The 23,857-nt window shown below is 41.4% G+C and overlaps 1 protein-coding gene and 1 pseudogene across 9 annotated transcripts in view; both read left to right on the forward strand.

Annotated features, from left to right (window-relative positions):
- Positions 1-11,362, forward strand: part of GNAS (GNAS complex locus) — a 53,727-nt gene extending 42,365 nt beyond the window's left edge. For 7 of the 9 annotated variants that reach the window (XM_078057329.1, XM_078057331.1, XM_078057332.1 and 4 more), the window contains 10 exons: positions 4,006-4,060; positions 4,147-4,266; positions 6,075-6,172; positions 9,268-9,322; positions 9,456-9,529; positions 9,626-9,684; positions 9,792-9,912; positions 10,103-10,233; positions 10,543-10,610; positions 10,841-11,362. In XM_078057329.1, the coding sequence (XP_077913455.1) occupies positions 4,006-4,060; positions 4,147-4,266; positions 6,075-6,172; positions 9,268-9,322; positions 9,456-9,529; positions 9,626-9,684; positions 9,792-9,912; positions 10,103-10,233; positions 10,543-10,610; positions 10,841-10,987 (928 nt within the window). In that variant the 3' untranslated portion in view covers positions 10,988-11,362. Of the gene's footprint in view, positions 1-4,001; positions 4,061-4,146; positions 4,267-6,074; positions 6,173-9,267; positions 9,323-9,455; positions 9,530-9,625; positions 9,685-9,791; positions 9,913-10,102; positions 10,234-10,542; positions 10,611-10,840 lie in introns of all 9 variants that reach the window. The other 2 variants (XM_078057335.1, XM_078057333.1) reach the window with 1 other exon arrangement.
- A 7,178-nt stretch (positions 11,363-18,540) lies between these two features.
- LOC118537081 (phosphorylated adapter RNA export protein-like) lies at positions 18,541-19,976 on the forward strand (annotated as a pseudogene).
- Positions 19,977-23,857: the final 3,881 nt, after the last annotated feature.

The following is a 23,857-nucleotide window of genomic DNA, read 5'->3' on the forward strand; positions in this document are numbered from 1 at the left end:
TGATGTTTTTCCATATGGTTTCTGTTTCCCCACCCCTACCCCAGCTGTCCATTCAAATTGGCTACTTGTTTTTAAAACTATCTACTAAATTCCCATCCACCCAGTGCTTGGTCTGATTTTAAAATTTCAGACTTTGGGGGGGGGGAAAAAAAATCTTTTTCCCATATCAAAATACGTGGTGCTGCACTGTCTGTAATTTGGAGAGGGAAAAAAAAAAAGTGCCTCAGCACCTTGCAGGACGTCATTGTTAAGAATGATCTCAAAGCCTCTGATCTTAAGATTTTCTAGTATATTTTGAATTGGAGGCATATTGCGTTATTAGCTAGTGGATAGGAAATTCACGATGGCATCCGCTTTTTTTTTTTTTTCCATTCATTATCAATTTTGTTTTCCTTCACTTCCTACATCCCCACTCCCCATTACACGCCAACACGCACACGCATGCCAGGTAACCGTTGGAGGTCTGCTTGCATATTCAGCATGCAGTGACGAAGCAGCTTTTACTCATGAGGACAGAGCTGATTGACCTAGCCTAGGGCATCTCAAAGAAATAGCCTCTGTGGCCGGGGTGGGGCGGGGCAAAGGATCCTGGGGTCGGGGACAAAGTAACTTACACATGTTTGTTCATCTGTTTCTTTTAGAATATATTATCCCTAGATGATGGCTACAGTTTCTCATCTTCCCGGCTATGTCCTATCACACTTTGCATGCTGGAATTGCCTGGTCTTAGGAACTTCTAATAAGAATACTATTCTGTTGTGGGGGGGAGGGGGAGGGGGCCCTACCACCTAACCTCAAAAGATAACTGAAAACAACAACAAAAAATACAAAAAAAACCACACACACACACAAAAAAAACACAAAAAAATATGGCATGAAATCCTTAATTGGCAAAAATGTAGTGTAATAGCAATCCAAAAAAGGCATCTACATAAAAGTGACGGACAGTTTACTGTACCAAAAGTTGGCATTTGAGAAATATGACAAGCCCTTATAGAACCACCTACTGTGTACTAGATGCTGTGCTAGACCCTTGAACCCTACTAATACCTTGCCTGCACTTCTCTCTGTGACTCTGTTCTGCAAGTAAATATAAGAATTAACATACGTGATAAATAAAAATTCTCTGCATGTCTCAGCAATCCCTGTATCTTGCGTCTGTCTTCTGTCTTTCTTCTTTTGTCTGTCCTTTCCCACAAAAGCACAAAGATGAGGTATAGGACGGAGAGAGACTCTGGGGACAATGTAGCCTCCCCCTACCACTTAGGCAGCTGACGCGGGGGAGAGAAGGGGCTCCTAAAATTCAAACCCAGACAACAGGCTTTATATACATATTGGGGGGAGGAAGGGGGCAATGTGCTGTGCTACTTCTCGCCCCAGCCCCGATATTTTAGTCCGTCCAGATTGTAGTAGTTGATACATAATTTGGCTTTGTTAAGTAGTTTAGAGACATCTGAGGGATTTTCTCTGAATTTCACAATGTTAAATTCATTAAGCGATAGTAAAAATGATGATAAACCTGCCAGCCCTAGTATAATATCTCCATCTACATAGTAATTGCTTCAATGGAAGAATTTTATGTTTTAGTATTACACACCCGAATTAGATTTTAGATTTCTATTTTAGCTGTTTTATACTTGATATACTCCCACACCTATTCACATACGTAGATGAATACTGAACACGTTCTCAAAATATCCGTATTTAAGACTGGAAGTTTTCCAATTATCATACTACTACTTAGACCAAAATATCAAACTGAATGAAAGAACCTAGTTTCTGGAAGTACTTTCCTCTTGCTGTACGTACATTTGGGTATTTAATACCCGGACATCTCTAATTTTAACTACTGTGGAACCTTGAAACTGAAGGTTAATGGCTTTCATTACCATGGAAATGGAGCCTGTTTTTAATGAATGGGAATGGATTTCTCCTGTGGGGTTTTAGGTAAATTTGAGTCCACAAGTGAACATTAGGGGCAAACACACATCCTTTAAAAATTTCTAATGTCTGAATAACTGATTTAGACTCTAGCACCGAGTCTGGATATGGTTCCTAATTTCAGAAACAAGCTTCAGTGGTGCACGTACAAAGCAGAAAAGTCCCACAGAAGGGTCAGGACTCTGGATCCCTTTTCAGTGTAGGGTGGTTGCATAAAGAGGAGGGGCCAGAGCCGGACCTCCGATCGGGGTGCGATGCCACACTCGTGGTTTACAGGACCTCTTACTATCATGTCTGTTACTCAAGTTCTCCTGACTTCAGCACTTTTAAGTGGCCCTGAGGGGGTTCCTGGTACCATTTACCTCCCCCCCCCCCCACATACCCCAAAGCCTACTGACCCTCCCTCACTGGTGAGAATACTTCTAAACTAGCTTCTTACTCTCCTATGAAAAGCAGTTTCTCTGAGGCTAGTTTACCAGAAAGAGGGCTGACCCTGGAGAAGGGATGAAATGGAATCAGAAAATCAGGGCCCACCCCTCAGATCAATATGCAGATCTTTCTTTTGATAAGAATAAACCGTGCAGGAAACATTAGCTATTACAATTCCTTGGAAAACTCAGGACCAGGATCGGGTTGGCAGGCGAGCCCATGACCCCTGCACCCCGATCTCCCTTCCCTGCGCCCTGCCCTACGATTAACCCTACTGCCAGCCTGCAGGTGCTATTAACCCCCCCCCCCCCCACTTCTCTGTGTTTCCTCTACTTCTGAGGGCTACCTCCATTCCAGGACTCTTGGTGAATCAACCAAGTGAAAGCTTCAAAAGTTGGGAATCTCGAGATGGTCTCTCAAAATCCTACACAGCAAGAAAAAGATGAGCTCTGTCCCTTCTGCTTCTGTGACTCACTTTTCCTCTCAGCCTTAGTTTCCTCTGTGAGGGGGCGGCACCTCACTTCCACGTGCTGGCCTGTCACAGCCCCAGGGCCTAATACACGGCAGGTGTGTCCTGTACATGGTTCCACATCCCCCCACACACACCCAAAACCACAAGGTTGAGGCAATAGGTGTGATAAGATTTACCCCAAGCAAGAGGTCCTTTTTATCCCCTGAAGACACAAACTCTAGAATCTTGTTTGGTCGTGTCGCTAATGAAGGACAGTTGCTGAAAGACAGGCACTTCCGATTGATGTGATTGGGAGCAGGCATTCCATCAGGGGGTCCCCCCAGGAGCCAAAGGGTGTGGCCTTTACTTGTGGTCCCAGTGAGTCCGAATTAAAAAAGATCATCCCACATGTCCTGTATGACTTAGGTTCAAATCAGCTAAACCTTGAACTTCTACTTAACAGGTGCCCCTGCCCCCCGCTGCCCCCAGAACACAAGTCCCAGATCATAAAGACTCCTGTGGGTGGGGATCTTATTTTATCCCTATTCACGTGGAGGGATCAGCGTATAGTAACATCACCTAGAAACGTCATTGCTACTGGCTCAGTGACTGACACGGTGACTTAATTAATAAAAATGGCCTCAAAGCCTTAAAATCTGTAATATCACCATCTGCATTCACTGGTTCTCTATGTACTAATCCAGTGATGGAGTAAGCCCCGAGTAGCACCATGAAACTTTTTCTCCCTGATATGATTGATAGAGCACCCCCACACCCCTCTTCACATCACACACACACACACACACACACACACACACACACACACGCTGATGAGGGCCAGTAGGAGCCTTTTAGGAAGTGTTGGTGTGCTGTGGGAACTTCAAAAACTGGACCCACATCTGAAACAGTCCGTGAACCAGGTCTGGCTTCTGGTACAGTAGACTTGATCATTATCTTGATGCCAATTTGCTAATCAGCCCCAGTCGGGCGTGTCCTTGGGACACATTGGGGAGGTTATAATTCGAAACCGTCTTTATTCAGGAGCCTCCAATCCGTACGGATTTGAACCCACAGCTCTTGCAAGAACAGAATACTATGCTTTTAGTTGGAATATCTTGACTAAAGAGACCCTGTTCGTCAATGTGATGCAATATGATCTCTTTCTCTCTTCAATCCCACTGTAGTGAGAAGGCGACCAAAGTGCAGGACATCAAAAACAACCTGAAAGAGGCGATCGAAGTACGTGTTTGGGTCCTTCCTCTCTTCTCTTAGCCCCCTTCTCAGGCAGTGCTGTGCCCCTGACTGCTTTGCTGACTCGTTTTCAGACCATCGTGGCCGCCATGAGCAACCTGGTGCCCCCTGTGGAGCTGGCCAATCCTGAGAACCAGTTCAGAGTGGACTACATTCTGAGCGTGATGAACGTGCCTGACTTTGATTTCCCTCCTGTAAGCTAAGCTCTTGGGTTGTTCCTCCCCCCCACCCCCACCCCCACCCCGGCCTGGCCCACGGGGCAGCACAGGTGATGAGCCCCAGCCGCCAGTCACCTGTGTCAGCCACACTTCCGGAGAAACACCTTTCGGGAAAAGTGACTTCCTTCAGGGTCCTTCATGTTCAAAACCAAAGTCTTAATAATCAAAGTAGGGTTTTTGCTCAAGATGGGGGAGCAAAATTCGATCAGCCCTTGTAAGTCCTGGCTCACCCATCCCCACAAGTAAGCACCCCACTTTAATCCTCGTGTTAGTAGATTGTAAGCGTTTGTGAGGGAAGATGGCCCGGGTTGTGTCCCAGCCCTCGTTATGCCCTCGTACCCGTCTTGTGACAAACCAAACTGTATGTTAAGTATGGCGCACAAATGCTAATTGTCCAGTTAAATGAACGGATCTGAAGATAGCAAAGAAGGCAGAAAGGAAGGGCCAGCCCTGAGTTTTATAAATGGGAGACATTCTCGTTTTCAACAATTTGCTGTTTGACCTTTATGAAGTTTTAAATCAGTCCTTGCATTGGGGCAAATTTTTTAAAAAGGAAAAAAAAAAAGGACTTTCACCTAAATTATAACTTGGAGATTTTCTTCTGTGTGTCCTCGTTGGCATGCGGGACACTGTTTACAAAGATTCTCTGTCCCATAAAGAGCTATTTTTAGGTGACAGAAAACTGCCCATGCCCAAACGTATATGTTTTGACCCCTTTGTAGGGGAAGAGTGGTTTCTCAGAGGGGAACGGGAAACAAGATGGAAAGATGCGCGAGTTTATAAGGCCCAGAAGGAAAAGACTTGTCTACAGTTAGAACAATGAGTTATTGTGGCCTTTTGTCAGGCTTTCCTGGGAATTTGTGTTTGTGTATTTTAAATGGGCTTGGCTGCAAACTTCTACTAGCAGGGAAGCAGTATTAATAAGTAGGTCTAGGTAATTTTTTTTTTTTTAAATAGCACTTGTTTGAAAAAAAATCAAGCGGTCAGCACGATATACATAATGCATATTTCTAATAGAAGGAAAAATGGCAGCCGGCTGAAAATGCACCAGAACAGTAATGTTTTATTAGTCGTGCTGATAGCTGAACTTTGTGTCCCTACCTACTTTTAATTCTTCTCTTGCCGAATTCATATTTGAAGAAAAACCTCTTTCCTTGTAAGGGAAGATTGCCCCCATATAATTAAAAATGTTTCTATGTTCAAATGAAATGTGAATCATAACCTACTACAATTTAAAACAACAGAGGTTATTTGCTCCTTCGTTTCTCCCTGTTACGACCCTTCCCAAGGGACAGGCACCGACGAGGCCATATTTGCCAGCGATTCCCAGCCATAATATTTTTTGGGTAAAATTCAGATTTCCCTGGAAGGGAAATTTCATCCCAGCACATCTTTCGTGTTTTCACAACACTGAATCATTCCTTGGCATATTCTCCTAATGCAGATTAATGTATATCTTTCCCATAAAAGCAATTGTGTGGAGAAACAAAATGATTCAGTAGTTTACTCTGTGCGTCCCCCCCCCCCAAAAAAACATAGGAGGAACACTACCCAAGACCAGTTAATTCACAATAAGAGGACAGCAGGAATTAATTACTTTGCCTTTTAATTACATTTCACAAATTGAATGAAAGTTCTTTGGAGCACAGAGTCACTAATTTGGCTCGCAAGTGGGAATCCCACCCCGTGCTGGTCACACAGTGAGCTGTGGCATCTGGACTGGAGGGGCAGCCCGCCTGCCTGGGCTCAGGCTCATCTGGGTTCTCTCTCGTGTTCACTCTCAGGAGTTCTATGAGCATGCCAAGGCTCTGTGGGAGGATGAAGGAGTGCGCGCCTGCTACGAGCGTTCCAACGAGTACCAGCTGATCGACTGCGCCCAGTAGTGAGTAACCTCTCTCCCCCAGCCATACCCAGCACAGGCACAAATGGAGAAAACACTAGAAATCTCAACTCCCGCTTATGAAGTTATTTGCAAAGGGGTTCCGTTCATAGGAGCCAGCCAGTTAAGTCCCACCTGCACTTAGAAAGTTCTGGTCTGATTGATTTGTTAATTGCACTTTTTAGTGCAGTGACATTATTTTATATAAACAATTAATGCCTGTTAGAGCAAAATGATAATTACTTGCAATAAAGTGATGTTCGTAGTTAATTAGCTTGAGGTAATTAATTGGATTGACCTCCAAGCTTTTAGGAAGATTGGGCAGCTCTCACGCTTTGAATAATGTAAAAATATTATATTTTATTGCTGTCATTTAAAAACCTAACCGAAATGGCGAGGACAAAACCATACCCCGCCCCCTCCTTGGTAGCTGAGAATCGCCTTGCTATTTCTGCAATCAGGTAGGTGACTAGAGTAGTTACCAGAGTCCAGCGTTACTGGATACTGTTCATCTAGAGTTATTCGTTCACGCTGGGCTTTAATTCAAGGATGCTTCCCCTTATGGAGAGTGGACCGCCCTCACCCTGCACCTGATACAGTAAATACGGGATGCTCAGGGCCACAAAGAAATTGTTTTAGAAGACAGTGTTTGTAGGCTGCGGTTGCACAAACATGCTAAGTGGTCTCAGCGAAAATACTCTGAAGTTGGGGTGTCTTGTGACTTGGGGGGGGGTAATAGATATTTGCGACGTTCCAGCCTTTCTTCTGTAGGTCGCTGAAACTCAGAAGCGACTTTGCTGTAGGAAATCAACTCAGAAGCGACTTTGCTGTAGGAAATCAAGTCATCAGGACCAGGGTTCCAGGCTGGCTCACAAAAACCTACAATTGCATTTGCTTAGAAGCCCCAAACCTGAGGGATTTATTGTGAATACCAGTTGAATAAATAGGAGGGAGGAAGAGGTAACAGCAAACAAACAGCAAGTTCCCTAGAATCCTGTTATCTACAAATCACAGAAGCTTCTGGTAGGCTCTGTGAAACCTATCAACGTCCCCCTCCCCGGCCCCGCCTTCCCATAGGAAGCGCACAGCCAGTTGTCTCCAGATATCGGGGACATAGCTGCGTGGCGGTGGTCGCTACACATCAGTCTGTGTATTTTCCCAAGGAGCAGAAAAACAGTCCTTCTTGGCCAGTCCCGGTGACCCCAACCCCCTACCACTTCTTCAACAAAGTCCCTGATTTTCTCAAAAGTTTGAACTAAAAGCTGGAAGTGCTAATTATAGTAACTCAAAACAAATGGAAATCCTGGAATTGTTTGCGTTTTGTATTTTGGATCCAAGTCAGAAGTACAGGTACAAGATTAGGAGGGTTTAACCCTCCCCACTTTGAGTGCTCTGTCGGGGGGCGGGGAGAGAGTAACAGTTTCATGAACAGTAATTTACCCAGGTTTCTGGGTGGTGGTTTTTTTGTTGTTGTTTTTTTTAATTTCACACCATTTAAAAGTTTTCTTACAGCAACATTATGTTGCTCCTGCAACTTTATCTGAAAATGGCAACATTTGCACAGTTTATGGAAAGTTTTAAGGAAACTTGGAGGGAGGGGAAAAAAAAGAAGAACATAGGTTACAACTTTTAAAATGTCTTCCCCGGGCGGGATGATAGCGCACGGGGCGCGCTGACCAGTATGTTTCTGGTTGAACTGCCTTTACGTTAAAGTTGCCATACTGGTATCTTGCCCATTTCTTAAGCTGCCTATTTTTATTTGTTGAGCTGGGGTTTGGCTGGCCTGGCTCCAGATGTCTCTCTCACAAGATTTGGTGCTGATGATCTATTTATAGAACTGTGGTTCTGTTGCCATGGCAACGTGCTGGAGGCCAGGGCGGCTGGGGAGCTATTTCTGGACTGGTGCTGTAATGTAGGACTGATTGGGCAAGTTAGTATATCCTCTAAGCCAGACTAACTCTAAACTGGTAAAGAGGATGGGGGGCGGGGGGAACTTACAGAATTTCTTCAAAGTATGACTTTTCTCCCTTTGTGATTTTCTTTTCAGTTTTAAAACAATTCCAAACCCCCTATCTCCTCCCCCTGCCCCAGGAAAAACTCCCCCCCCCACCCCCAGTTTTAACATTCATTTTCCATATTAATTAAATCATCCCAATCTTTCCAAAGTTCCTTTTCCTAATGGTGTGTCTAGTCCAGCAGCACCTCGAGGTCGTCATTGCTTTGGGAAAGTCGTGGCCCACTCTTGATATAAAGCTTCTTTATGGTGGATGGTTGTCTCTCAGGCCCCAAGCCCCTCTTTTGTGCAGGATCCCGGCCATAGAAGGACCCATAACCTGGATGGCTGTGGGATTTTTTTAAAAACTCAAAAGTCTCCTATCTGGAGGGTTCTATTTCATGGACCAAACAGAACGGAAGGGAACTTTGTGTTTGTTTCCTGTTCGGTGTGGTTAGGCCAGAAAGGGCCCCTTTGTGTCAACCTCTTTTGTTCTCTTTTAATAAGTGAGATTCTTAAAAAGTAGGAGGAAGGGATACCCATTCTGAGTAATTCAAACAATCTCATTTTCACGAGTCCCTTGAGGGGAAAATCCTTGCTGCTTTTAAGTGTGCCGTTTTACTTTAAAAAAAAAAAAAATGGAATGGAGTAGAAGTATACAGTTTTCAAATTACTTGCCATTTTAGTCAACGGCAAACAACTTGAAAATTTTAAATTTTTAATAATTTTCAAATGGCACGAGATCAGGTAGGCCTGGTTTGGGGGTCTCTGCTAGTTGCACAGAACCAAGTCCAGAGTCCCCCAACCCCACCCCCGCTTTGGTCCTGTGCTGTACGTGTAGGCCAGGGGCCCTGAGAGGCCTAGATCTACTAGTCCCCCAAATACCTTTTCTTAAATGCTGCTTGCTCTAACCTTTCTAATGTATAGGCTTTGAGTCCTCAACATAACCAACACAGACAAAACTCCTGTTGACTGAATGCCATATAACTATGACACCCTCATTTCCATTGAGCTCAGCTTTGTAGCGAGACAGGAATTAGGGGCAAATCAGCATGAGCTCATGAGCTCCTTGAACACCCCTGTGTGTCTGTTCTTTTCCTCCCAGCTTCCTGGACAAGATTGATGTCATCAAGCAGGCTGACTATGTGCCCAGCGATCAGGTAGGTGAAAGTTCTCACGGTCAGAGGACTTGGAGCCCTCTTTCCAAGCTGGTCAAGACTTTTGCTTCCAGTTGGCCATTATTAATATTCCAGTTGGTTTTGGTGAGATCCATTGACCTAGATCGTGTTTTAGGATCTGCTTCGCTGCCGTGTCCTGACTTCTGGAATCTTTGAGACCAAGTTCCAGGTGGACAAAGTCAACTTCCAGTAAGTGAACGGTTCCCTTTTCAAGATAGAGACTGGTTTCCTTCAGTTCCCACCAGCAGAGCGGTGGGGTGACCGGGGGTCCTCTGTCTCCTGCAGCATGTTTGACGTGGGCGGCCAGCGCGATGAACGCCGCAAATGGATCCAGTGCTTCAATGGTATGGAAGCCATAGACTTCTCTGCTCTGTAAGGACGTTGTGCTCTTTGAATCATTAAGGTTCACGTGCACCCCTAACAAGCATCACTTTTGCTTTCTTGCGTGAAGATGTGACTGCCATTATCTTCGTGGTGGCCAGTAGCAGCTACAACATGGTCATTCGGGAGGACAACCAGACCAACCGCCTGCAGGAGGCTCTGAACCTCTTCAAGAGCATCTGGAACAACAGGTTTGGGAGCATCCCCTTGGCTGCCTCCCAGCCTCTCACCTGGTGGGGGCGGGGGGGGCGGTCCTGTGACTGAGCCCAAAGCCCTGTATTTGCACGGTTATTAAAGAGAGTCTTGTGCATGTATGTCAGACCCCTTGCAGAAAGAATGCTTTCTTTTCCTGGACATTAAGCCCACATTCCTCTCTGTTAGATGGCTGCGCACCATCTCTGTGATTCTGTTCCTCAACAAGCAAGACCTGCTTGCTGAGAAAGTCCTTGCTGGAAAATCGAAGATCGAGGACTACTTTCCAGAATTTGCTCGCTACACTACTCCTGAGGATGGTACGAATGGCCTTCCGCTGTTGCACTGGAGCGTAGTTCAGTTCATTGGTCCTACACACTCATGAATGTGCTACAAGTCTCCCTTTCTGGAGGTTTTTCACGTAGGTGGAGTTGAAGAATCACCTAAATGAACAACCTCCAAGAGTGTAAATCTCCCTTCACTCCCACCACCAAACTGTAAGGGATCTGTAGGGAAGCAAGAAAAACTCCCTTCTCTGCATAGAAGTTAAGGGGCCACAATGATGCCAGCACCCTAGCTCCGCCCTTAACCTTTTAATGACCTTACCAAAATGGTTCTGCTCTTCACAGCTACTCCCGAGCCCGGAGAGGACCCACGCGTGACCCGGGCCAAGTACTTCATCCGCGACGAATTTCTGGTGAGGAGAGACCATCTTTAGTTTTCTCTTTTCTCCGGGGGGTAAATTCACGTGAACATTTGGGGATTAAAATCTCTTCAGTTCTTCCATTCTATTTCACTGGTGGCCAGTGAGAGTTTTAGCTTGCACGTAGCCTCGGTAAGTAGCCGGTGCGCTCGCCCCTGGCGGGTAGCCCGTCGCTGCCTGGAGGGAGGTGGCGCGGACTCGGCTCTCTTGTGTCCGCCCCGCAGAGAATCAGCACTGCCAGTGGGGACGGGCGGCACTACTGCTACCCGCACTTCACTTGCGCCGTGGACACCGAGAACATCCGCCGCGTGTTCAACGACTGCCGGGACATCATCCAGCGCATGCACCTTCGTCAGTACGAGCTGCTCTGAGAAGGGGACACCCAAATTTAAGTAAAGCCTTAAGCACAATTAAGAGTGAAACGTAATTGTACACGCAGTTGATCACCCACCATAGGGCATGATTAACAAGGCAACCTCTCCTTTTCCCCCCAAGTGATCTTGCGAAGCCCCCTTTCCCCTTCAGCTTGCTTAAATATTCCAAATTTAGAAAGCTTAAGGCGGCCTACGGAGAAAAAGAAAAAGGCCACAAAAGTTCCCTCTCTCTTTCAGTAAATAAAATAACAGCAGCAAACAGAAATAATGAAATAAAAGAAATAAATGAAATAAAAGAAAAGGAATAAATGAAATAAATATTGTCTTGTGCAGCATTAAAAAAATCAAAATAAAAATTAAATGTGAGCAAAGGATGTGAGTCCTGTGAATTACTTGCGGCTTCGCGCAAATATCCATTGTTCATGGTTTGTCCCCATAATTTGGGTTTCTGAAAACAACTTGCAGATAATTCAAAAAGTCTGCCGCTGTCCTTTGCCCAAGCCCACGCCCCTTAGCCCATGTAAAGACTCCCGAATTGGTCATTGCCACCCTATCCGTTCTACCAACTTCCCTTATATATGTCATCGCATTGTGCCTGTTATACCTAGAATCTCTCCCCAAAATAGGTGTTAGGTTTGGGGCTCTCTGTCCAGCTTTAGGATATGGACTCACGTATGTGGGGGGAAATTCAGGAATGCAGTGTTTCAAAAGACGGGAAGTGGGGTGACTCAAGAAATGGTGTACAATGTAGACCTTTATCAAATCATCACATGGTACACTTAATTATCTCGGAATTTTGTCTGTTATCCCTCAAAGCTGGGGGAAAAAAAACAAGAGCTATCAAATAGAAATGGCTTTGAAACAAATGGCTAAACATTTGGGGACAAACTTAAACTGGATCTGTTTCTCACTCCGTACACAAAGGAACTTTATGTGGATCAATCACCGTTTAAATACAAAAAAGTCCTTTAAGATGGATATTTTAACAATTAGAATATTGGTTTATAGAAGGCCTCTTCTGTATGATCTAACCTCCACAAGCCATGGGGGTGGGGTGGGCTATACAAAATGAAAATTATATAAAGCAAAATATGAATGGGGTGGAGACTGGGTAAAAATCTGTAACAAAGGGGTGATTTCCCTAATAAGCAAAGTACTCATAACTAATAAACCATCATAAAAGTGCAAAATTCACGAACGCACAGTGTACTTGAGAAAAAAATACAAATAACGGGGAAAATGGGGAGTCTCATAATAAAATGCACTATAAACTCATGGGGGGGCTGGGGGTGGTGGTGGTCAGCAACCGAGGCTGCACATGAAACTGAGTAAAGCTGTAATGAACTGTGGCTTGGGTCTGAGGTCCACTTGGGCTCCCTAATCTTCATCCCCAGGGTCATACCTTAAGCTTGTGGTCACCCCTGGTGTGGCTTCCTGGAGAGGTGGGAGAAAAGAGACCAGCTTGTCTTCAGCATCAACCGCTGCACCCTCTGAAAGTGGCCAAATGAAACATTATGTTGATTCTGTAATTCAGCCTCAAAATCCACTTATGGTTCTAGTTTCCAGATAAAATTAATCCCAGCCAAATTAATCCTCTCGCATAGCTCCCCAGGGGTGAGCAAAATAAGCCCCAAGGAGGGCAGAAAAAGTAGCAAATACCCATCTCCATAAACCCTTCGAAAACTTCCTACGTAATATTCAGTCCACATAAAAACTGTGTGCGTGCTCCGTAGATTTTGTTGCAAAACAACTCTCCAAAGCACCCCCAAATTAACATCAATCTATATAAGTGCTTATTATGCAAATATAGCCAAAAGACCAACCCACCAATCCCCATAATCCTCCAAAGTACTCCAAATAAACAGCTAACAAAAACCTGGGTACCAGCTATCAAGACCAGCCCACCAGGATGGCCAGCTCTTCCAAGATGGCTGCCTGTATGGCGCCCCCCCCCCCCCGCCCACATAGAAATTCTGGAACCTTCTCTGAAGAATAAACAGATTACCACAGCACTAGCCACAGATCCATCAAAATTAGGAAACAAATTCTCAGGCCCTAGAGCAGTTAAACCAAGAAAATGATGCCCCAGAACCCCACCCCCTTGCAGGTCAAAACTGGTCCTTTTAGGACCCTCCTCCAGAAGGAGGGTCATGAAAGTCAGTTACCCAGCACCTATTATGTGCCAACCACTGCCCAATGAGACAGTTTTGGCCATCACCACCATTTTACCAATGAGTCAACCCAGGCTTAGAAAGTAATTTGCTGTAAGAGACAAGGCTGGTAAATGGGCAAAATGGGCTTCAAACTCAGGTGGCCAAAGCCCACTGCCTGACTACCACACCATACTGTCCTTCTGGAAGACAAAGAAAAAAGAGGAAAAGGTCTCCTGTTGTTCTTTCCAGGATGCCAGTTGTCAGGAGTCCATGACCTATGACCCCAAGGGGAAATCCTGCAGCCTCTTCTGGCTTCCAGAGCCAGCGGGGATGGTGGAGTAGGTGGGGTCGGTGGCAGAGCAGGGAGGGGGTCCTCTTCCCTCGGACAGTGGCATTGGACATACTCCTGCCTTCCCCCCAGTTCAAATGGTTGCTTTGGTTCCCCCTCCAGTCACTCAACTGTGTTTGAGGGTTCCTTCTGTTCCTTAGGATTTATTCCTTCTATTGAAAACATTTCCATTTCTACTTTCCCTCTGACCTGGTCCCAAACATAACTTTTATAGGGTTACTTTAAAATCTAAATTCTAGGATCTTCAGAAAGCCAAAAAACTATGAGGAATTTCACCTAAATCTTTGATTACAAGTAGCCATTGGTTTTTAAAATTTCAGCTGAATTTTACATCTTCATTTGAATGCAAAACAACATTTTTCTAAAGGTAACAATTTGTGCCACACTTTCTAAAGGTGTATAGACCATATATAACTATGTATTGACCTTTTAGAGAGTAAGTAAAAATAATAATAATAAACCACTAAGCTCCCCAATAAAGCTTAGTATGAGGAGGGTCTAGAATTGAGCAGAATCTTTACCCACCTTCATTTTTATTTAAATGTGGGCAAAATCATACTCCCCAAAATGACCACCTCTGCAAAACCCGTCTATGTCAAATGACGTTCTATTTTAATGGTTTCTTGGCCATGACTGGTCATCTTTGTATGCAATGAATGTATAGAGAGCATAGGATCTCTGCCAGCCGCTGAGAGTTTTGCTCTCATGGGGTTTATATTCTATCAGGAGAGACATACATTTACCAAATACATGATCAAAAGAATTACAGATGGCGACAAGGTCTCCAAGCTAATAAAAAGAATGGGGCAATGGGGAATGGGAGATATTTGGGGAGGGATTCCACTTTAGATAGAAGAGCCAGAGAGGGCCTCTCAGGGGAGGTGACTTTTCTTATGGGAAGGCAAAAGATGAGAAGGAGTTGCCCTCCATGTGAGTAGCTATCAATATTTTTTATTAATATTAATTATTAAAACATCATACTTAATATTTATGGAGTACTCTAACGTGTGATAGGGGCTGTCCTAGGCCCTTTTTGTGAATTATCTCATTTAATCTCTTTGAAACCCTTTGGGGATGTGTCCTATCATCTGTACCAGACGGACCCAATCTGTGCCCCATTGTACAAAATTTTAAAAAGTGGTATTTAAAACATGGTGAATAATTTATGCAAATTATGCTTTTAACGATGGCTACACTAAAAAGGCCATTGCAGTAAGCACTTAATTTGAGTAATTGCTACCCAGGTTCCTCTTTTAGAGTTAGGGGATTTGGTGTCTCTGTGATAATTTTCCTGTGTTTAAACACGCATATACTATGAACAACTAAAGTTTTCTGGTTTTGTCTAACGTATTCTATCAGTTAGGAATGTATTCAGCTGCACGTGACAGAACCTTGACTTGGAGTGGCACAGATAAACAGAGGCTTATAACTCACTTCACAGGAATCCTGAAGAATTCTGGAAGTGGCTCCTAGTGTTACTTAAGCAGCTCATCAATAGCAGGGCCGGTCCTCTAACAATTCTCTTGGCTTCTTTCTCTTGGTTGCAAGATGGTATCACATCTTTGCCCAAGGCAGAGAGGAGAGGGAAAGACAGCCCAGCCGACTGTCTCTTCTATCAGGAATGCAAATGCTTTGTAGCTGCCCTTCCATTTTCTCAACCACGTGAAATACACATAGATACCTAGATAGTAAGATAAATAGATGCCTAGATAACTAGCTAGACAGACAGAAAAATGTATGTTTAATAACACTATCACGTACACAGAGAGAGAAGGATTTATAATTTTCTGTTGCACAGAGCTTGATGGAACATCTAGAAAGATCTAGCCAGTACCTACACTTTTTAAGGATTAGGGAAGATAATAGGAAAAAAACCTTTAAATCATAAGAGCAATTTGTATAATTCTATGTAAATCAGTTTGAAAGCCTAGATGAAATAGATAGTTGTCCAGAAAAATGCTGTTTATCAAAACTGACCCTGGTGGAGACAAAAAAAAAAATCTAAGCAAATCAGTTACCATAGGAAAAAAAAAAACCCTCACATTACCATAGTGAGCACCATGACAAGTTGGATCCAGGCTCCTGTTGGAGTGGGAAGCTAGGAAATGGAAGGAGACATGAGGGGGAGGCTAATGGGGTGTTTGTTTCTTGACCTAAATGCTGATTAAACAGATTTATTTGAGAAAATTCACTGAGTTATATACCCATGATTCATGCAGATTCCAGCCTGTATACTATGCTTCAAAAATTTTTTTTAATTGAGAGAAAGGAAGAAGGCACTAGACCCAGGTAGTTTTACAGAGAATTCTACTAAATCTTTAAAGATCAAATAATTCCAATACTACTTAAATTATTTCAGAGTATAACCAAAGGAAAATTTCAAAATTATTTTTGTAAAACAGGTGTAACATTAATTTTAAAATGTGTCAAAGATTGCATCCAAAAATAAAATTACAGACCAATCTCATTTATAATATCAATGTGAAAATTTTTAAATATAAGCAAACAGAATCCAATGTTACATTTAAAAAATAATACATCATGCCTAGATGAGATTTATTCTATGAATTCAAGGTTGGTTCAATATTAGCAGAATAGCAATATTTGTAAAATTTAATACCCATTTATATTTTTGGAAATCCAATAAAATAGTAATCAATGGGTGCTTTCTTAATGACTATATGTATACTATATATATAATTATATATATATTTTTATAGATCATATATATATTTTTATATATTATATATACAATTTATATATAATATATAAAGTACACTATGCATATATCTAAAATGTACTTTCCTATATGTTTTACATATATAAATATATTATAAGTATACTATATTTAAATATAAATATATTATTAACTGACAATTAAGTAACCAATTAACATAGATATGTTAAATAGCTATACAAATTTTTTCTCCCCAAACCAACATTTTACTTAATGAGAAACCTCTAAAAGCTTTCCCATTAATGTCAGGAACAAGAAACAAAAAAGACAAGGATTCCATATCACCGTACTATTTATCACTGTATTGGAAATACACACCAATTCAATTAGATAAAAGAAAGCAATTAGAGGCCTGAGAATTTGAAAGGAAGAAGTAAAACTTTTACTTTTATCTTGTACTGAAAATGATATAACTATCATGATTCCCCCCAAAAAAATCCACAGAAAAATAATTACTAAAAATGAGAATTTAGTAAAGAACAGGTTTATGAGATCAACATGAAAAATCAATAGCCTTTCAATAATGGATAGATCATCCAGACAGAAAAATCAATAAACAGATGACTTGAATAATACTATAGACCAAGTGGACCTAACAGATATATACAGAACTTTCTTCTCAACAGAAATAGGATAAATCAATGTTAAGTCATAAAACAAGTTTTAACAAATTTAAGAAGATCAAAATTATTCCAAGTGTCTTTCCCATCCAAAATAAAATAAAACTAGAAATCAATAACAGTAAGAAATGAGAAAATTCAAATATGTGGAAACTAAACAATACATTTTTGAATGACTATTGGGTCAAAGAGAAAATTAAAAGGAATTTTTAAAGTATCTTGAGACAGACAAAAATGAAAATACAACATACCAAAACCTAAGGGATGCAGCAAAAGCAGTACTAAGAGGGAAGCTTATAGTGATAAACACCTACATTAAAAAAGAGGAAAGATCTCAAATAAACAACCTAACTTTACAGCTCAAAGAACTAGAAAAAGAACAAACTAAGCAAAAGGAAGGAAATAATAAAGATTAGGGCAGACATATATCAAATAGAAAAACAATAGGGAAAAAAAAACCCTACAAGTTGGTTTTTTGAAAAGATAAACAAAATCAAGAAACCCTTAGCTAGACTAAGGAAAAAAGAGAGCAGACTCAGTCAGTGGAGCCTGTGGCTCTTGATCTTGGGACCTTGGATTCTAGTCCCACATTAGGTGTAGAGATTGCTTAAAAATAAAATCTTTTTTAAAAAAGAGAGCAAAGACTCAAACTTTTAAAATCAGAAATGAAAGAGGAGACACTACAAATTGGATAACCAAGAAGAAGTAGATAAATTCTTAGAAACATACAACCTACCAACACTGAATCAAGAAGAAATAGAAAGCCTGAACAAACCAGTAACAAATAAGGAGACTATATTAGTAATCAAAACCCTCCCAACAAAGAAAAGCCCAGGACCAGATGGCTTCATAGGTGAATTCTGTCAAACATTCAAAGAAGACTTAATACCAATTCTTCTTAAACTCTTTCAAAATAATAGAAAAAGAGGGAACACTTCCAAACTCGTATTACGAGGCCAATTACCCTGACACTAAAGCCAGATAAAGACGCCACAAGAAAAAGAGAACCACAGGCCAATATCTTTGATAAACATAGATGCAAAAATCCTCAATAAAATACTAACAAAATTAAATAGCACATTAAAAGGATCCTACACCATGACCCAGTGGGATTTACCCCTAAGATGCAAAGATGGCTCAACGTATGCAAATCAATCAATGTGGTACATTAACAAAATGAAGGATAGAAAGTACATAATCATCTCAGTTGATGCAGAAAAACACTTGACAAAGTTCAATATCCACTGGTGATAAAAAAAAAACTCTCAACAAAATAGTACAGAAGGAACTTACATCAACCCAATAAAGGCCAATATGAAAAAAGTCCACAGCTAATACCATGATCAATGCGGAAAAAACTGAAAGCTTTTCCTATAAGATCCAGCACAAGGCAAAGATGCTAACTCTTGCCACTTCTGTTCAACATAGTACTGGAAGTTTTAGCCAGAACAATTAGACAAGAAATAGAAGTCTTCCAAATTGGAGAGGAAGAAGTAAAATTACCTCTGTTTGCAGATGACCATGATCATATATACAGAAAACTCTGAAGGCTCAACAACAGCTGTTAGAACTAATAAATGAATTCAGTAAAGTTGCAAAATTAAAAATCAACATATAAAAATTAGTAACGTTTCTATACACAAACAACTACCCAAAAAGGAAGTTAAGCAAACCACCTAGGCTGTGGGAAGATGGTGCAGGAGGCTGGTGACATGGAGGATGGGCAGCTTTCTTTCTTTTTTTTTAAAGATTTTATTTATTTATTTGACAGAGAGAAACACAGCGAGAGAGGGAACACAAGCAGGGGGAGTGGGAGAGGGAGAAGCAGGCTTCCCGCTGGGCAGGGAGCCCGATGCGGGGCTCGATCCCAGGACCCTGGGACCATGACCTGAGCCGAAGGCAGACGCTTAACGACTGAGCCACCCAGGCGCCCTGATGGGCAGCTTTCTGACTTGGATTCTGACATGACAGTTGCACCCAGTGACAGGCCGCTGCAGGGACCAAAAACATTAGGTGGGGACAGCCCCGTGAGGCCCTTCCAGGGCACAGCAACACCAGTATCACATTATCAGACTGTTAAAAGTGTGGATTCAAGTGAAGAGAGTTTTTCTGATACAGATAATAACAGCTCTCTTTGGAAATGCAAGCAACAGAAATGTTTTAACCCTCCTCCCAAGCCAGAGCAGCCAGAAACCACCTGTTCCTGGAGAAGGTTAACAACATATGGGGTGCTGGGCTACCAGAACAGAATCAAGGTCCAGTGGCCACCGAACTTGCTATCTTGGGAATGGAGGGTGCTATTGACAGAAGCAGACAATGGGAGACCTACAATTATTTGCTTGCTAAGAAACTTAAGAGGAAATCTCAAGAACATACAAAAGAATTAGACAAAGACCTAGATGAATATATGCATGGTGGCAAAAGAGTGGGATCAAAGGAAGAGGAAAATGGGCGAGGTCATCTCACACAGAACTGACCTCTTAAAGACAGGCCATGGGTTGGACTAGAAATGAACTCCAAAGGCCGGTATCAGATCACAGAGGACGATTCACAGGAGAAACTGGCTGATGAAATTTCTTTCAAGTTGCAGGAAATGTCTTTCAGCTTGCAGATCTTTCCAAAGAAAGATCTGACAGCACAAGTAGTGAGGATAATTGGGAACAAAAAGGCACCTGAACTTCTGATGGAAACTGCTGAAGTTGAACAAAATGCCGGCCTTTTCGTAATGAATGCTAGTTGAAGAAAAACACCAGGTGGAGTTTTCCTGGATCTCCTGAAAAACACTCCTAGCGTCAGCGAGGAACAAATGAAGGACATTTTCTACATTGAAAATCAAAAGGAGTAGGAACATAAAAAGGCTGCTAGGAAGAGAACACAAGTGTTGGGGAAAAAAGATGAAACAAGCTATTAAAAATCTAAATTTTCAAGAAGATGGCGATGCATCATGAGAAACTTTTGCAAGTGATAAATATGAGGCGCTGTCCTCTCTTGACGAGCCCCCAGCAAGCCGTGGGGAGGCCAAGGCAGATGCAGAGGGGAGCCACGGAGGTCGACTGTTCTCACAATCTGGACATCTTTTAGTTCATTCCTAAATGGACTAAGGGATTTTGAGGAATAAACCTTTCTAAAATAACATATAATAAGCCATTGCTACTGAGATTGCTTTGTTTCACTTTGCACTGATAAACATAAAAATCTGGAGAGAAAGAACGGTTTTCTTGTTTAAAATAAAATTGAATTTGTGGGAAGATGAAATTTTTTTTTAAAGATTTATTTATTTGAGATAGCGAGAGAGAGTGAGCACAAGCTGGGAGGGGAAAGGGGGTGGGGTAAGGCAGAGAGCGAGAGGGAGAAGCAGACTCCCCGATGAGCAGGAGCCCCGAGGGGCTCGATCCCAGGACCCCTGGGATCAAGACCTGAGCCGAAGGCAGATGCTCAACCGACTAAACCACCCAGGTGCCACAGGAGATGAATGTTATTGATAGAAACATTCCTCATGTCCAACAAAATACTTAAAGGTATATAGCAGAGGATTTAATTTCTCAATCTGTTGCATGTGGTAATTATTACTAGTTGATAATTACTTTTGTCCAGGACATTGTAACATACTATTCACAAATTTGTTTTCTTTTTCTGATTTATCGTTGCAGCAAATTATGATTGGTTTCAAAACATTCCATTAAAAGATCCTAATAAGGTACATAAATTGTTAAGCTATTACAAATGCATTCAAATTTAGTTTTTCTGTGTTCTAAGAATTTTTAGGCAATTTTAAGGATAGAGACTAAAATTAAAATAGGTTTACACTGATGGCTCTTCCCACTTATTTGTCCAGAAATAAATTAACATCAGAAGCTTTTCAAAGAGGTATTGGCTCTTAACTTTAACTTTGTTTTTGACTTCTTTTTTTTTTTTAAAGGGAGGTTTTTTTTATTTTTTATTTTTTAAGATTTTATTTATTTATTTGACAGAGGGAGATGCAGCAAGAGAGGGAACACAAGCAGGGGGAGTGGGAGAGGGAAAAGCAGGCCTCCCACGGAGCAAGGAGCCCGATGTGGGGCTCGATCCCAGAACCCTGGGATCATGACCCGAGCCGAAGGCAGATGCTTAACTGACTGAGCCACCCAGGCGCCCCTGTTTTTGACTTCTTTTTAATTAACTCATTCATACATTAAATACTGAATGTGATCCATACCTGTGTAATTGCCATGGAAATTAAAAAATTTCCAGGGGTTGCCTAAGACTGTTTTACCTTATGTTTAAAAAGTTGGGTATTAAAAATGTTACCTTGGCAAAAAAAAAAAAAAAAGAAAGAAAAGAAAAGGAAGAAGAGAAAGAAAGAAAGAAAGAAAGAAAAAGAAAACAATCCCATTCATGACAGCAACAAAAAGAATAAACTACTTATGTATAAACTTAACCAAAGAGGTGAAAGACTGATAGGCTGAAATTATAAAATGAAGGAAATTAAAGAAGACACAGGTGAATGGAAAGACATCCCATGTTCATGGATTGGAAAAATTAATATTGATAAAATGTCCATAATATCCAAAATTATCTATAAATTCAGTATAATCTCTATTGAAATCACAAAGGTATTTTTTACAGAAATAGAAAAAAATTCCAATATGATTATGGAAAAAAAGACCCCAAATAATCAAAGCTATCTTGAATAAGAAGAACAAAGCTAGAGGCATCATACTGAAATATATTTCAAAATATTTTACAAAGCTGCAGTAATCAAAACAGCATGGTACTGGCATAAGAATGGACATATAGATCAATGGAACAGAATAGAGAGCCCCCAAATAAGTCCACACATCTATAGTCAATTGATTTTTGACAAAAATACTAATGAGGGAAAGGATAGCCTCTTCCTTAAAGGATATAGGGAAAACTGGATATGTACATGAAGAAGGATGAAATTGGACTCTTATCTCACACCGTATACACAAATCAACTCAAAACGGATTGATGATGTAAATGTAAGACCTGAAACCATAAAATTAATAGAAGAAAACATAGGGAAGGGGTGCATGGGTGGCTCAGTCAGTTGAGTATCCAACTCTTGTTTTACCTCAGGTCTTGATCTCAGACTTGTGAGTTCAAGTTCTGCTTTGGGCTCCATGCTGGGTGTGGAGACTACTTTAAAAAGAAAAAGAAAAGAAAACATAGCGAAAAGCTTCTACATTGGTTTGGACAATAATTTTTTAGATATCACCAAAAGCACATGCAACAAAAGCAAAAAATAGACAAATGAGATTACATCAAACCAAAAGGCTTCTGCACAGCAACAGAAACAATGAACAGAGTGAAAAGGCAACCTATGGAATGGGAGAATATATGCACAAGCCATACATCTGATAAGGGGTCAATACCCAAAATATACATCCAAAAATCAATAGCAAAAAAACAAGCCAATTATAAAATAGACAAAGGACTTGAATAGGTATTTCTCAAAAGAAGATACACAGATGACTAACTGGTGTATAAAAGGTGTTCAACGTCACTAATCACCAGGGATATGCAAACCCAAACTACCACGAGATATCACCTTGCACCTATTAGAATGGCAGTCGTCATAAAGGCAAAAGATAAGTGTCAGAGAGGATGTGAATAATAGAAAACCCTTGCACACTGCTGATGGGAATATAAATTGGTTCTGCTGCTACGGAAAACAATATGGAGGTTCCTCAAAAATGAAAACAGAACAAACTTATGATCCAGCAAACCTACTTCTGGATATAGAGCCAAAAGAAATGCAATCAATATCTCAAAGAGATATTTGCTCTCCTATGTTCACTGCAGCATTATTCACAATAGCCAAGATAAGGAAACAACCTGTCTATAGATGAATGGACAAAGAAAATGTTGCATATATACACAATAGAATATTATTCAGTCTTAAAAAAGAAGGAAATCCTGCCACTTAGGATAATATAGGTGAATCTGGACAACATTATGCTAAGTGAAATAAGCTTGAAACAGAAGGAAAAACACTGCATGACCCACCTTATATGTGTAATCTAAAATAGACTCATAGAGGCAGTGAGAATGGTAGTTACCAGGGGCTGGAGGGAAGGGGGAAAGGGGAAATGTGGTTCAGAGGTAAAGTTTCAGTGATACAAATAAGTTCTAGAGATCTAAAGCACAGCAATGTGACCACGGTTAATAGTGTATTGAGTACTTGAAATTTGCTGAGAGAGTAGTTGGTAAGTGTTCTGGCCGTGGAGAAGAGAATGGTTACTATGTGAGGTGATGGATATGCTAATTAATTCGACTAAGATGATTGTTTCACAATCAGACATATATCAAAACGTCAAGCCGTACAACTCAAATATATATATATTTTAAATTGTCAATTATACCTTAGTAAGATGGGGAGGGGGGAATCAGTAACATGTGACAGGTAAAACAAAGTTTTTAGAAGAAGACACAGGAGACCACTGGCTGGATAGGTTACCACGTTGCATTTGGTTTATATGTCTCGTTTAATTTGTAGCTACCTCTCCAACCCCTTACAGTTTCGTTGTTGAAGGAACCAGGCTCTTTGTCCTATAGAGTTTTCCACATCTTAGATTTTTCTGATTGCATCCCCATAGTACAAACCCATTTCGAATTCTGGTTTGAACAAACCAACTATTTTTTTTAAGGCTTTATTTATTTGAAAGAGAGAGAGTGAGAGAGAGAGCAGGAGCGGTGGGGTGGGGGGAGAGGGAGAAGCAGACTCCCCGCCAAGCAGGGAGCCTGATGCAGGGCTCGATCCTAGGACCCCAGGATCATGACCTGAGCAGAAGGCAGAACCTTAACTGACTGAGCCACCCAGGTGCCCCAAACCAACTATTTTTAAAAATCATAAAATTATCAGGGAAACTGGAATAGTAACTGATATTTGACAATATTTTAAAAGTTGTGTGAACTTTTTTATGTGTGACAGGGAGTTATGGTTATGTTTTTTAAGGAATTCTCATCTTTTAGGTGTACCCACTGAAACAAAATACAATGTTCCCA

Source organism: Halichoerus grypus, chromosome 10, assembly GCF_964656455.1.
Source record: "Halichoerus grypus chromosome 10, mHalGry1.hap1.1, whole genome shotgun sequence".
Classification (NCBI taxonomy): domain Eukaryota; kingdom Metazoa; phylum Chordata; class Mammalia; order Carnivora; family Phocidae; genus Halichoerus; species Halichoerus grypus.